The 16,314-nt window shown below is 42.3% G+C and overlaps 1 protein-coding gene across 18 annotated transcripts in view; it reads left to right on the top strand.

Moving 5' to 3' along the window:
• The window catches only part of tcf7l2 (transcription factor 7 like 2), an 86,953-nt gene that overhangs the window by 45,360 nt on the left and 25,279 nt on the right, over window positions 1–16,314 (top strand). The window contains exon 1 of one of the 18 annotated variants that reach the window (XM_063892921.1): window positions 14,669–14,731. The exons of 16 other annotated variants lie outside the window; for them this stretch is intronic. In XM_063892921.1, coding sequence (XP_063748991.1) covers window positions 14,729–14,731 — 3 coding nt within the window. In that variant the 5' untranslated portion in view covers window positions 14,669–14,728. Of the gene's footprint in view, window positions 1–14,668; window positions 14,732–15,589; window positions 15,960–16,314 lie in introns of those variants that run through there. One more of the 18 variants, XM_063892920.1, reaches the window with a different exon arrangement.

The raw sequence follows: 16,314 nt of genomic DNA, 5'->3' as shown, positions 1-16,314 counted from the left end.
AGCCCTGCCCGTCAATAGGATTTTTCACAAGGCTGCAGCTTATTTATTTTTAATACATTTTTTTTCTGAGATGGAGCTTTTGGTCTAATCTGCTCACTTTCACTATCAACATCGGAATTGACACTTTCTCCAGGAGCTTGTGTGCATTAATGATGCAAACACTGGGAAGCTTTGACCAGAGGCTGAAACATAACACAATGGATTACAAAGCAATGTAAGACACAGACAAACACGCACCATTGTTACCCCTTACTAACAACAACATTATCAACTGGCTCCACTGTAGTGGTGATCAAAAAGCTTCCCGGCAGCTTTGAACAGTTCTCTTTTTTCTCCATCTGCATCAAAAACAAATCAATAGCCAAAACTTTTGAGCGCCAGTTGTGAATTATGCCACAAGAGTAAAACACAGTTAAAAGGAGAAAGGCACAAGGAGATGACACCAGCAAGGAAGCGGCTCATGTTGGGTAGGGCCCTGACTGGGAGAAAATCAATGGGAGGGAACACTTCCATACACGGAAATGGCACAATGGGAGGGAGAGGAGGGAGTTGTTTTTTTTTCTGAAAAATGATGCATTTGTTTTACCCAGGGAGAGAAAAAAGCAAAGACGAGGAGAGAGAAAAAAAACACTCTTCTGAACATCTTTTGAAAAAAGCAAGTTCTTTGGTGAGGTTGAGTTGTGTGGTTAAGGTTTGTTTTATCCAACTGTGCGGAAGCGTGTGTAGCTGTCTTTCAGGTCTCTTTTTAGTTGAGGCACAGAAAGACTACTCATGGCATGTTCAAGGGCACTCAGTGGACACGGATGCCCTGCAGGAGGCGGAATTATGAATACAACATGAGTAAACAGACACCTACATATACTATTAAAATAGTAAGCCTAGTACTCCACCGGAGAGCCGCTTAAGTAGTCATTTGAGCCGGTCCGTATAAGTTCAACCTTACTCTTCTGAGGGTCATTGATAAAGACTTGTGAAAAATCAGCTGTAATTTGCCTGATAGTGGAATGATTTGCACATTGGCAGTAATGTATTCCTGTGTGCATTCTTCCAATACAACCATTTTAGTATTCAGTTTAGTGATAAAGGATTTTTTTACACAGCAGCTGTGAACAAAGAATACAATAGTGCACAAACTCGAAACACAATTCCAAGCCTGAGCCTTGAATGGCATTCAGACTTCAGTGTGACTGAGCGAACCCATTCAGAGGGAGTACGCGGCGGTTGGAGAGATGGTATCAAGTTGCCTGCAGATGGAGGTCAGTGTGACTGGCACAGTTGGCACCTTGGCACAGCAGCAGTGTGCTGCAGCACTCAGCCCCGCAAAGGATGCGTCTTCTGAAGGGGGGACTGGGGAGCGAAGCATTTTTCTCACTTCTCCGTTTTTTTTATTGTCTGCGCTTCCTGTTTTGAAAGCCATTAAGGAGCAAATTTCCTCACAGCGAGAGGGGAGATGAAAAGGCCCGGTCTTTTGAAACATGTCCAAGCGCAAATGTGTAAAAGAGGGGGAATGATAGCTATCTGTAAACATCTCTGTTGAGGGGTCGACGGAAAAGGAATTGTGAGGTAATGATACATTCATTTGCGTTCTTTTATTTTTTTTTGATTTGCTGATGAAAGAGAAGCTGCAGTTTTTGTTCCAAGCCAGCTGTATTGCTCTATTCACAACCACACTAATATATCAGGGCAGGCTCACATTACTACACAGCCACCACCCCCAATCCCCCTTCCGAAAATGCTTTGTGACATCTGCATCCACACATGTCTGCATTCACTGTAGCCAGTGAGTATTTATAGATGAGTTGGTTGTGTCATCCATTGATCCCTTCGGGTTCTCTGATCACAAAACTGTTCTTTTAAGTAGCTTTTATGTGGCATCATAAAGGTAATCTCTGTGTATTTGAACTGAGAGCACCCAAGGTTACCTGCGGAACCTGACCTGGTTATGAAAACTTGATCAGGCCATTGGCAAATCTTTCCAACCAAGTCCACAACGGGGGACACCATTTAGTCATTTCGTCTGTCACAGCTGTCATTTCTGTTTAGTAGTTGGCATACAGTATATTTACACCAGTTTACTCTCTATGGTGCTTGCCTCATTTCTCAAGAGTAGCGCTAGCTGGGTGCTGCAGACTCTCCTCCTCCTCTCCTCTTCCTCCTCCTTCCTCTACCCCTCACTGCCCCCGAGCCTGGCCAGTCTGTGCCTCTTAATAAAACTGACAGGCTCTAATTGGGCTTAATTGCACCCTTCGGGCGTCGTCAAAAGGAGTGTTGCTAAACAAACTGCAGGGTCTGCAAGCAGGCCAGCCAGTCTACAGCAGCACGTTGGCCGCTGAGCTCATGCCTGCATGTATGTGTACAAATCGCCAAAGCTCTCGCATTGATGTACAATATGTGTGTGCATATAATAGCACAATAGGAATGTGCATGAGTAAGCATCACATTTATTTGTGTGGGTGTATACGTACACCGAGGTTGGAGGGATGTAGCAAACCATTCATTCCTCACAGTGAGCCAACTAAGCAAGAGCTCACAAGTCTGAGAATGTTATGCATTCAAGCAGGCAGCGTCGCCCGACAGTGAACCAACATGAGCTCTCTGCCGCTAAATCGACACCGACAGTAAAACGGAGTATGTCTTTGTCTTTGAGGATGTGTCTACAACTCTAGGTGTCAGAAAAGCCTTTTTAAATCCCTGCTATTAAGAAAAACCTCACACCAAACATACCCCTGTCTGCTTTTTAGCACTATAAGCAAAAATAAAGAGTAGTTCTTTGCATCCCAGTAGCACCACCTCCTGGTAAACGGACAGGGGCGAGCATTATGCTGGCTCTCATTCGATCGTTGTCTAATTCCGAGAGGTGGGGCAGGCACTCGCCACATGGGCCTTTGCTGGGTCACTGAACACAATCGATGAAGAGCTCCAGATGCGATTGAGTCATTGAAAAGGCAAAGCTGTGTGTGTGTGTGTGTGTGTGTGTGTGTGTGTGTGTGTGTGTGTGTGTGTGTGTGTGTGTGTGTGTGTGTGTGTGTGTGTGTGTGTGTGTGTGTGTGTGTGTGTGTGTGTGTGTGTGTGTGTGTGTGTGTGTGTGTGTGTGTGTGTGTGTGTGTGTGTGTGTGTGTGTGTGTGTGTGTGTGTGATGGAGAGTATAAGGCGGCAGTGACCCCTAAAGCTGCGACCCGCAAGGAAAAAGGAGATAATCACATTGAGCACAGAACTGTGCTAAAATTCTTCTGGCCATTTGTTCCCCTTTTCCACCCTCTGAGCTATTTACTCATTATGGCCTTTCACAGCCTGTTATTCCTCCCCGAAAAGTTTTTGGGACTTGCAGTTTGTTTTGAAGCCATACAGCTTGATACAGAAAATGCCACGCACAGGATGATTTCTGTTGTGTGAGGCATTCTATGCAAGGAAGACGGGGAAGGAGGCATCCACAGTGAGTTTTTTCCAGAGCTTAAAAGTCATGTAATGATGCAGTGGCTGAGCTGAAGGCCCCATAAAGACTGGAAGGGCCTCATTTCAGTGGCCTGCTGCTGCTTCAGTGCCTGACGAGCAGACTCTGTCGCCCCTTCTTTTAGGAAAAGAGGCAGAGCACATAATTAAGATATACAGCCCAGGGTGGACTGAATATATAGACGGAAAATATAGAGAAGCAGACCAGTCGGCCTCAATCACAGCCTGTGGTTTAGTGTTTGGCTGCAGACGGTGCCCAGACCTGTATGTGTGTGTGTGTGTGTGTGTGTGTGTGTGTGTGCGTTTGTCTGTCAGCAGTCTGAGCAGCATGCTATAAAAGGCTGGTGAGTCGAGCCATAGCCTCTCTGCGTGTCGGGGTCACAGCGAGCCAAACTGTGAATACGTACACATACTCTGAGATATGTCTGTGTGTGTGTGAGTCTGGAGGATGCAAACCCCACCCAAAGTTTCTTCCCTATTCCGTTCCTACGTGTTCATCCCTGTAGTAATATATAATCCTGCTGGCCGGGGCAATAGTGTGTATCTGAGAGGACATATCCTCCTGATCCCTGACTTTACGTTCAGTGCTCTCTCTCTCTCTCTCTCACACACACACACACACACAGATTTTGCCGCTCACGCCTCAGTTGTTTCAGTGCTTTGTCACTTTCTAATGATAACTATCCATCAATAGTAGGGGCGTTGCTCTTGGAAATGAAGATGGATTGAATTAGTGTTGAGCGCACTGGCCGCTGTATTGTGGCGGCAACCCGTAATTACACTGTCAGGACCATTGAACCCCCCTCAACGAGACACTAAACTTAACACATTTGCACCAGTGTTGATTACAAGGTCTCTTAGTCTGGGCAGATTCACATCATGTAGTTCCTAATAGCTAGTGAAAGGCCCAGTCGTTTGTGGAGGATTAGTGTATCGTGGTGTGTTTACGCAGCGGTTCCCCCACATTGACTTTACAGCAGTAGTAATTGCCCACTAATTCACCCCATATTGTTGGAAAAATTAAAACAATAGCAAAGGTTTAATGATGTCCCATTAAGAACATGCATACACTGTATACATAATAAAGTGTATATAGCTTACATTATGACATTGCAACTCAGTAAAAAAAAAGGCTTTTAAATTCAATTGTAATAATTTAGGTGTGTATTAACGCTTTTTAATAATAACAAATTGCGTTCATGTAATTATATTGTAAGATATGCTGCCACAGTAACTTCCATAAATATTGCCCAGCTTCATGGAATACTAGATTCTACAAACAAACTGCAGAAAAGTATTTGGCTGGTAATTAGCTTTCAGGTATCTGTTAAAAACCCTGCTGTATTTGCAGGTTTAAGCAACAGGGCATTCATGTTCATTCTGAATGGAAGCTGACATTACACCATTGGTCTTTGAAGAAACACAAACACGAGATAGCGTTTACTGTGTGGGGCGGCGAAGGTGAATTAACCAAGCACAAACAACCATCTCTCCCCCCTCCATCACCCTATCTCCCCCTCTCTGTGGGAAATGAAAATTGGGCTGAAGTGTTTGTTATTAAATACGTCCGGGGAAACTCCAGGAAATGGACTTAATTTCATATAGAGGCACATGACTCGGAGGATCTTAGCGAACCAATTAACCTCACCTCAGCTCATTAAAAACTCTCCTTTCATGGCTAGAAGCAGCGACTCATCCGCTAACACGGGACATGAAAGCACAAATTTGTCCATCCAAAACTCTTAAAAGTAATTGGAAAGGTAGATACGAAGGGCCAGTAATCAAGTGACACAGCCTAAGTCGAGTGAAGTGAAAATAGAGTTGATTATTGAGAACGGGGACGGACACATCGCACAAATGATCTTGTGAAAACCCTGAATATATTATCAGTTTTGGAAGGGCAACAGTGTGCCGTAGTTCTTAAAGTTACCCCGGGGGATTAAGACCATTTCACTCAAGGTCACCACATGGTTGAGGGGCATTCTGAGTGCAACAGCAGCTGGAAGGACGGAAACATCTCCCTCAAACAATAGAAGTCAGTTCACTTAGTGCCCTAATGAAGGCCAGGGGAGATGTTTTGCAAATTATTTAGGTAGCAGCAACCTCACATCATGACTTTACTGTGAGATGAATTCCTACAAGTTCATAGCCTTCCCGGGAATATCAACAAATACGGAGAACAAAATATAGCTTTCCTGCTTTGTTTGCGTTGCTAAGCTTAGCTTCACATGCCTCATTGTTACCTTTTGGCTTTCTCTTTCAATCTCATTCATAGTCCATTTGTGTCACCCAACAAGAACATTAATATAAGTCATAACTTAAGGATTAAGGCGCAGTAATTGCATCTGCAACGTGCTTTTTTTCCCTGCAGAAAAAACACTATGTTCAGGCCTTTGTTGAAACCATCTAATGGGTTAATGGCATTGAGAGGAAACCATTCAGCCCTTTCCACGCCAGCGTGTGTGTCTGCGTGTGCATGTCTTGGCTCACACTGTGCACACCCATCAAGCCACATGCAAACAACCAATCTCTGTCATCTGCATCAAAATAATTACAGTGAGATAAACACACCATTTGACCATTTTCACAGTGATCTAATCTGAAGCCGGGCTGTGAAAGCGCACGGGGGAGATGATCAAATCCCTGCTTAATGGAACTGATCAGTACTGTGTGTTCAACATTCAGCCGAAAGCCGTTTACAAATGCATCTCTTCGTCTTTCTCTGCTTTTAGCATGCCTGCTTTGTCTCTTCATTCATGTCTATTTAGAACTAAAAATTAGGGCAAAAATTACATTTAGTGTTCATTTAGATTTTGACTTTGTGTTCTATTTTTCTTCGCTGTATATTATGTGTACATTAGAAATGAGAAAAGAAGCAAAGGCCTTTTGTCTTCAGGTCAGGATTGTGATGAACTGGGAGTGTATTGGTTACAGCCCCATTGCTCCATTCGTTTCCATCTCTTAGCTAGAAGGCAAACGGCATCCGAAATCTGATTAGGCCCCATTATAAAGAGTGATATTTTCATCCCGCCGATTCTCGGCACTGCGTCACAGCATTTGGTCGCTTTAATGCCGGGAAAAGCCTGCTCTTTTGACAGATAGTAGATACTCCCAACATCACTTGTTTGGACATTTCTGTCTTTTGTGACATGGAATAAAAGACGGGCAAGAAAATAAAAAGCAACTAAATAATGTCAAAAGATCAGAAATCAATGGGCCGGAGAAACGTGATCCGCACGGCTCCGTATGCGACCAGCCCCCCTTCGCATTAAGAGTGTCTTTCTACAGCCACTAAAGTTGCTTTTGTTCACCCCCTCGGAGATGTAACTCAAGCATGAGGAAGCCGTCTGACAATGTTTGGATATTGGCAAAAAATAGCCTTTTACTTAAAGGTTACTGGCCAAGGTTTATTGAGTTACATGTTCATCAGTGATGGGAGGCAGCAGAGTTGAGCCATGAGAGAGCTTCATTAATGTCTAGGTTTGTATTTCACATTTTGATGTAACTGTGATGTGGAGTAGCAGGAATTGATCAATGAGGCTGTGGATAAAATGGTAGTTTAGATGTAAGTTGGATTTAAAGCCAGTTTTCTGAGCAACAATAAATCTATACAGCAAAATCTACATTTAAATATAGGTTAGCAAACAATATAAAATGCACTCATTGTATTAGAGAATTCAGGTTTCTCTTGTTCATAACCAATATATATTAAGCAAAAAATGACCCTTTAATATGCTGTTAAATTATACATGATTCGGTTTATGAGAAATATTTTATTTAAAAGGTGAATTTTGTTTAATTAGCAAAAGGCTTTTTTCAATATTCGTGCAATGAAAACAATATGTGAGAAACCATACATTTCTATTAATGAAAAAACTGATTTTGAAGATTGACAAATACCAAAAGAAAAAGTATAGGGTTGTTTTCTAAAGCCTTTTTTATTTCTCTAATCTGATAATAGCTCCCCTTGTTGGGTAAAAATAGACACTGCATTTATCAACGTCAACGTAGTGTTTTCGTTAAGACTGTGGGTCACCGTCGTGGTACTTTATCGCCTCCTTTTCTTTGTAAAGAAATTGTTTGACTCTTTTTATAACTTGAATTTTCACGGGTTATTCTAGAGGTTACAGAATAGGGTTTCAACTTCTGTGGGAGTTGTGATCTGTTCTAATGAGAAAAAGAAAATGCAGCACCACAATGCTTTGTGTCACCCACTGAGGTTGAGAGATAGACACAGGATTAAAAAAAAAAAAAGAAAGAGGGGAAAAAACAATTTCTGGACATTTCTAGGAGATAAATTTAATTTCTTTGCTATTTGGAGGTCTTCTTTGAAAATGCAATTGTAATGAACACATTCAAAACTGGAGAATAGATTTACCCTCGGCTTCAAATAAGTCGGCGTTATCGGACTCTGTCATTCGCTCCTTCCCATTTTCGAGCTGCTAATTGATGTTTTTGATGTCGGCGAGAAAATTGAAGAAAATGTCATGTGTGAACCGGCGCGGAAGTTAATAAGATTGACTTCGTTGACTGAATTCACAATGAGCGAAAGAGAGGCGTGTAATGGGGACTGCTGCGAATTCGCCCGTCCATCTGCCGAGGGATGAAATCGACACCTAGCACGAATGGGCCCGTAGAGGTCGATGTGAAGGGATGGAGGATTTGGGATGCCCCCGCCACCTCATAAAAAAAAGAAATCTCAGTTTTGTTTTCAGACTGATTGGAGTGCATAAGCAGCTGTTTTTTGTAGGCTCCGGGTGCAGCTTTTCGGTGGAGTCGTCTCCCAGAGCGGCCTCCTTCGTCGCTCGAAACAATAGTCGTTCTTAATGCTGTTTTGAGTCTGAAAAGCCACAGTGCTTCACAAAGGTTAGATTAAGATGTGGCTAAAAGATGCACCAATATCAGTTAGGGTCATTGCATATGCTTGGCCAATGTGTAACAGAGCCTGAACTTAAATCCCCTTAAATAAAGGGATAGAAGCACCACCGGGTTCGCTCCATATTGAGCCATTTATCGGGAGCTGGCTGAAAGCCAAACGTAGCCGTTTTACTTCTCACGTTCTATCCTGTTAAAGTGGATTTTATAGAATTATCAAATTAGTTGTCAGAATTCGCTAATTTTTAATAAAGTAATATTTTTAATATAAAAGTATTTATTTGTCGATTCTCATTAACGTTGAGTGTTATACGTTCTACGTTTTTAATTGGGGTACGGATTAGCTGAGTTTGGTTCAGTGCTTCTGATTATTTTTCCTGGCCTAAAGGGGACTGAGCTAAACCCCTAATACGGCCAGTACCCCTAAGCGCTCTTCTTTTTGAAGACAACAAAAAAAATAAAAAGTGGCCTCTGCTTGCGTTCGGCCCTCCGAGGATCGTGGATAAGGGACATTATTCTCAGAATAGGCAATTAATTCCGCTGGCAACGATCGGTTAGAGCTTCTTCCCCCACCGCCCCTCCAAATGCCCTCCTCTCCACCCTCCACTCGCCATTTGAAATGCTAACACAATGAAATATTTTTCTATTGGTCCGTGTCCCTCGGCTAAGCCACCGCCGTGGGCAAAGAATTTCATCGACTGATGAGACCACAGGCGCGCCCGATAAAAAGGTTAACTGTACGTGACACGCACTCCAAGTAGCCCGCAGTACCTTGAACTCTCAAGTTCTGTAACTTTTATTTGACTTTTTATTGTTTAAAAGGCAGGGCTTCTTTGGCCGCCAAGGCCAAATTTTTTGTCGCTGTGTTACCGAAAAACAAGGATGATGTGACAGATTGCTTTTTATAAATACATTTCTTCATTTTGATTGTGCTATTCCTGCGATGGCATTTAGCGAGCGTTTTTTCTTGTCCGCTGATTATTTGAAGGCTTTTTGTCATTGAAAGGAAAAAACGATAATCAAATGCAATGCCTTTCAGATGATAACTCGCAACAGATTTCCATGTAATGCAGTGTTTCAGTGCGATTGAGGAATTAATTTGTTTGAAAGGTGAAAATATTTCCCTTGAAGAGATTGAAATGGATTAAAAACAATTTTGATATTAAACAAACATAAATATTATTACAATTCTTATTCTGAATCCAAAACGGTTTAATTTCATCTGTTTTCTCTTCACAACACAGCATACATTTTCTATCCATTGTTTTGGATTTTACAATAGCTGGGCTCCGCTGTGTGAGAATAAAGAACAATCCTGGCTGGCACATTTTTCCACCTTCAGGGATAGGCAAGGTAGACTGCCAGATAGTGGGAGGAGGATCCCAGGCTGATTTTAAATTGTTAGTAAAAGATATATGGGCAAAGAACAGGTATGGCTGCTGCAGTACCCCCAACCCCATCTTTCATGCACACACACACACACACACACACACACACACACACACACACACACACACACACACACACACACACACACACACACACACACACACACACACACACACACACACACACACACACACACACACACACACACACAGTGCCGTGCGAGGACTGAGGCAGGTGGCTCCCCATGGCTGCAGCTTCATGACAACATGCCATTAGAAATAGCAGGCCTGTTGATCAATCCTGCCGACATGACAGCTTCGCCGCGAGGCCTGGCTCTTTGAGTGCCGACGCCGCGGCAGCTCCCTCTCCCGTTTCTCCCCACTAATTGGTGAAGGTTTCTCTTATATGCTCGTGGCACAGGGCTTTTTTTCTCCTCCACCTCCTCCTCCTTCTTTTCTTCTTTTTCTCCCTCTCCCTCTTTTTTGCTTTTTTAGCTTCTCTTTCCCCATCCATACCCCCACCGCTGCCACCCGTTTTTATCTCTGTTTCTCCCTCTGCCTATATATATAAAAAATTTTTTTTAGTTTTTCATTTTAACATTGTCACATTGGAAGTGATAACTTTGGATGAGATATTGCAAGTGGGTTGAGTAAAGGGATGTGTGTGCCGCGGGCACTGTTCGTTCTGTATTTTTTGCGGGACTATTGGAGCTGGGATTTGACATTGACTCTAGGCAATGTGCATCAGCACCAGATACACAATGGGGATCATCCAGAAAAAAATGTAATCTTTGTCAGGTGAAATGAAGGAGGAACTAGAACTTTGATAAATTGCATTTTTAATTGCATGGTTTATTTTGATAATTTAGGCAAGGCTGCCATAAATGCTATATCCATAATTAAGTGACACTGTGTCATTTACATTGAAACTCATTTATTTATTTGTTGCTTTACACAAACAGCTGTGTAGCAGAATCCCTATTTATGTTTATTTGATTTATCACATAATCCCTTTCTTTGTCATCAAACAGAATTAAGTTGCAAAATGTCAAAACAATTGTCAGGAAATGGCTGTGTGTTGCTTGCTGACTTGTCACGGCACACGGGGCTGCGTTTTAATTCCACCAGCGTTTCGCCGTGCATCACTCTTAAACGCCACCCACTCTGAATCTCTCCCCACTAAATAAATGAGGGGGGAGATAAGCACGCATTAAATGTTTAACTGTCTCGCATTTGTCATCTGTTTTACCCCTCTTAATTAAACAGACGCAGCTTAGCACCGGCACTCCAAGTGCAGACACACTCGCACACGCACACACACACACACACACACACACACACACACACACACACACACACACACACACACACACACACACACACACACCCTGCCTGTGAGCGCTGGAGCCTGGGCGCAAACACGGCCCTGCCGATGATTAATTTAGCCGTTAATATTTATTTTACTCAGTCCTGCTAAGTTTGCAGCTCAGTGGAGGGCGAACCTGAGATTTACTTTCTCATTTTCACAGGCTGTCTTGTTGCAAAATGAGTCGGAAAATGTAAATATAGTATTTGTTTATTTAGTTTTCTTTATTTTATCTATTTTTATTTTTGGAATTTCTCCCATAGTATCTTGAGCTGGTGGAGAGGTTGAATTCTGTGGGCCGGTTTTGATTTATGTCTGCTTCAGTATATTATACAGATACGCTGCATGTTGAAAACATTAACTACTACCTCCACCCAGTGGCACAAAATGAAAAAAAGGCAGGTGTGATTGGCAGCACACAGTATTTAATGTAGTGGGAAGACTTGCCTTAAGCAAAGAGGGGGGATGTATTCACCACACAATAGTACTGCTATCTCCCGCTCTGCATTGTCTCTCTCATCGCCGACCTTATTACATGCCGTATTTGGCATGAAGAATCCCCTTCTTATCGGCACTGAATTTTAATGCGAATACACTTAGATGGCCAGCTTATTCTGGTAGTTGTTTTGACATCACATTGCATCTTCTGTGCGAGTGTTGGTTTATTATTTCACAGTGAATCAGAAAGGAGATCTGTCTGCACCACTGTGCTCTCAACTTGCAGACTGTTCTGTAAAAATGTGTGAGATTGTACATTGTGTGGCACCGGTGCTTTGCCGATTCTTGGGGCATCAGCAGACGTGGAAAAAGGAAAGAGAGAGCTGGAGCCCGGGCCTGGGGTGAGTGGGAGAAGAGAGGAGAGCAGAATTGGGGGGTTCCTCTGAAGCCCCCTCTCCAGATCCGAGGAGTGGAGCGGGGATCAAAGTGGCTTGTTTTATGTGGCTGGTGTGAGACTTTGAAGTCTCAGAGTCACCTACAGCACTCATTTCATCAAGTTCACTAGTGTCTTAATAGCAGATCAATAAGTTTCAAAGTCAGAGAGTTAATTTGATACTAGCGCTGATGTGATCACGCTGGGCCACAGAGCTGCCTGCTCGGCTCCCCCTCGCCTCTCTCTTCCCTTCTCCCCTCCTCACCTAGATTGGACCTATTTTAGGCTCTCAACTTGAATTAAGCCGCGGTGCGATTCTGTGTTCGGTGCCTGTTTTCATCGATGGCCCCGTGTGAACGCTTAATCAGTGTCTGTGCTTGTTTCACTACAATTAAAAATTCATTTGTTTAATTAGAATGTAATTTACAGCATTCCTTTGCAGCCCTTTTTGAATTTCATGATCTACATTTTAGACCCATATTTTTAATGTTTTTATTATAAAGGCGCAATTTATTTTTTGGAATTATTAATGTCATAGATGCAATGCAGACATTTTTACTGCTCTGATCATTTGAGCAACAAATTATTTAATTAGTCTGTCATAATATAATTACTATAATTATATGAAGACTCAAATTAATGTAATAAAACAAATTTGATTTATTTTTGATTAAATCGGGTTTGACTCTATAATTTTAATACATTATTTTTCTTTGCTGCCGAATTGGATCAAATCTAATTCATTAGATCACCGCAAACTCTTGTGAATATAAGATCTAATTGAAAAAATCGAATAATGTGTTTGATAATGAATATTTAGGTGATATTTGTACATTTATTAAATTGTCAAAATAAATAACTAAATGATTTCTTAAGTTTTAGTTGTGAATGGAACGCTGAAAAAAAATTACGGCAATGCCGACGGCTTTTGGAGATTGTAAGAATCGGGAAAACAAAGCGCTTTCTTATGCGCGCCATTCATTTCACAGAAAGGCAGCAGCACCATCTGTATTTGGTTCCGTGACACCAGTGAGTCAGTGAGGCTGGATCAGCACCTCGAGAACAAAAGGCCAATTTAGTATGTTCATCTAAGGGTTGCTAATGGTATTAGGGAGCCTGCAGGGTGGTCGGCAGGGGCCCGGCGTTCCAAGGTGAGCCCGCAGCTTGACCCCCGCACTCACACCAATTCACAGGGCTGCTGGCATTAGTGCCCCACATCTGCCATTTTTTTTGTGCGACCCCCCTCAGTGATTTTCCCTTTATTTTATCGTTGTATTCTTCAGATGGCGCAAGCAGAATATAAGTTTTAATTTGACCCAAATAAGATTTTTCATGTGGCCGCTCCTCTGACGGAAGTCGTTGAACGGAGAAAATGAATCAGATAATTGTGGGAAAGGATGAATGCTGTTCCCGAAGCTTGATTCTGTGTGGCTCATAATTCAGGATATGTGAGAAAAGACGGTCTGCTTTTTAAAGATCCTATACATTTTGTTTCTGATACGGAGGAGTGAAAAGGATGGCTTGTCATCTGCTCAGATTTACAAGTCAGGTAGGAATGTTTCTGCTTTAAATATATTTTATGAGAGAGCTTTATATTTATAAAGCCAGTGGAGAAATAATTTTCATGAGAAAAATTGGAATGACATCATTCTGTAGAAAATATTTCACATTGTGCATTGTGACATATTTGATGAAGGTTTGGAAAATTGTTCAGAGAGTCTTGTTTGACTGAGCCGAGGGTTCCCGGTGTGAAGCTGTTTCTGTTGGAAGCGGGTGGCGGAGCAGGGAGAAAGCTCCAGGATGGAGTTAGAGGCGCTGCGGCGGCGGGTGGTGCTGATGGAGGCTGCCTGTGTGGTCCTCAGCGGTCGGGGCTCCGCCGGGCTCTGCCGACAGTGCTGGAGGTCCAGCGTTTTAATGAATGTTTCATGTTGAATTTAGTGCCAGTGTTGCTCACTTGTACATCTTATTTCTAATAATGTTCCCACAAAGGTGAAAAGGCAAATCCAGATCTTCTTGTAAAAAGACAATCAAGGAGAATAAATCCGATGTATATCATCAAAAGAAAAGAAAAAAAGGATGTTCTTTGAATTTAAATTTGTCGGCCGTCATCAACATTATTTGTAATTTATGATTTAAGTCCTTAAAATATTGTTGAAATTATGAGGCGAAAATATTTCTATATTCCTCCTTCCTTTTTTCTTGAGGTTCCCGCTGTTCATGCTCCATGAAATCTTGCTTCATTAAAAGTGTATTAATCTCGTCTCGTCTCATGGGAGGTACCTTAAGATGATGTTGTGTCTTTTTCTTTAAATTGTTGGAGGAAAAAAATCTTCCAGATTTGGTCCCTGTCAGTCAGAAATAATTGTGTGCTTAATCTTGTCCCTGATGGATGACTTGGAGTTCAGCAATGGGCCAGCTCCAATGACAAATACAATATTAATATTCATTAACTGCTTTGACAATGCTAATTTTGATGCAGTAGTAAAGGGCCTTCCAAAGTTAGCGGCCAAAGCATCAGAGCTGAGCAAGGTGGCAAGATAATTTGTGCTGCTTTACTGAGCTGAAGGCTTTTTAAGTCTTAAGCAGGGGAAAAAAAAGGCTAGGTAGCACAAACAAAATAAAAGAGAAAGGGAAAAAGTTCAGACGCATTGGAAACCAGGACTGTGGAAGTAATACGATCAAGAGACGGCTACACAAATCTGACACCTCCAATGCTGCATCTTTGAGCAAATCTTTTTTTTATTTTAACAAAAACTTGCAACAAAAGAGGAGCACAACATGGTAAGTCAGCACAATCTCTTTTTTTTGTTTAATCGTTTTGATCTTTTCAATTATCGCTATTTGAAGATCAATAGTCATTTTTTTTCTGTTGTGGTTAAAAGGCTCACAGCGGTGGTATAGTGGATGGTCGGATCACGGCTTTAAGAGTGGGCTTCCTCTCTTCAAGCCACCATTTGGCCGTGTTGAATTTTCTATTGCCAGCTCTCCTGGAAAACCACACAGTGCTTGTTTCCATTTATAGGTGTTTTTGTTTTAACTGCTGCTGTTGGCTTGTTGTAGGGCAAGTTTGACTTTGGAGTTGGGGTTCCTTTTCCCTCTCAGTTTTCTTAAGAGGGTTCAGGCAGGAGAGCTAAAGATGTAAAAGCTGCACTACGATGACAGGCTCTTTCGGTGATAAATGTTCGTTTTTTATGTCTTTGGTGTGGCTGATTTTTTTACCGGGGCTTCTTACTTCAAAAATCGGGGCTACCGATGGGCAGGACTGAGGGGTAGCGTGGCTGAGACACCACAAACCCTTTGCCCCGGATCGGAACGCTTTTTCTAGCCCTTTTTTTCCTCACACTTTTCCTGCCTAGCGTTTGTGTTTTTGATTTTGTATTTAATTTAGTGTGACTTGCGGTGAATGGAGCGTGGCTAGTTTTGGGGATTAATGACATGACGAGAGACACCCCGCTGCTTGAGTTTAGCCAAGTTAGGGCAACTCCTATAGACGGCACTCCACTACCTTTATGTCTGCCAAGCCGCTGAATGAAAGCCTCTCTCTTTCTCTCCCTCTTTTTGTTGTTCTTTCAACTTATCAAAGAAAGAGAGATGGACACAAAAGAGCTTATTAGGGGGGATATGAAGATGGGCGAGGGGGAAAGAGGGAGTCTCGGTCAGACGCGGAGAAGAGCAGCGGAGCTTGAGTGTGTGTTTGAATGCATGAGGGGGCTGAGAGTGAACATCCAGCTCTGGCCACCACGCTCCTCTCCGCTCTGGGACCTAAGAGCTGCCGTCCTAAGTTGGTCCAGCGTACCTTGGCTTTAGCCCGGTTCTCCGGACGCTGTCTTATCGGCTTAACCCATCGGGCTTTAGCGAGGGGCTGCCGTAGATGAGGTGCTGCCCCCCAGTGGATTAGTGGCTGACATGGTTGTGGGAGTCTGCTTGGAGTCTGTGCACTACCACGAGTGCCAGCATGCTTGTTTTAACCAGGAACCGAGCAGCATCCCAAATACAGCTCTTTTAAATGGTAAGACTTTTCAACATTTTAATTACAGCTCTGCTTTATTTTATAGTGCTTGTTTGGCTTTATATATAATGTTTTGATTTGATTTATTCATGGTTATTTTTCTGGGCTCCGTTTGGCAATTTATAACACTTATGTTGCTAAGTGACAGATTGACAATTTGGATAATGAAAGGCACTGTTTGATTGCTTTGTCTTGACAACCTGACAGCGGTGTATTATTCCAAGACATCAAGATAAATATTAGTATTGTTTATTTTATTGTAAAACACAATTATAGTAAATGTAATTCTTACCTTTATTTATATTGGTGCAATTTATATTTTGTATTGACATTTAGATTTAGGAATTTTAAACAA

Source organism: Eleginops maclovinus, chromosome 10 (genome assembly GCF_036324505.1).
Source record: "Eleginops maclovinus isolate JMC-PN-2008 ecotype Puerto Natales chromosome 10, JC_Emac_rtc_rv5, whole genome shotgun sequence".
Taxonomy (NCBI): Eukaryota; Metazoa; Chordata; class Actinopteri; order Perciformes; family Eleginopidae; genus Eleginops; species Eleginops maclovinus.
This window is presented reverse-complemented; position numbering and strand designations above follow the sequence as displayed.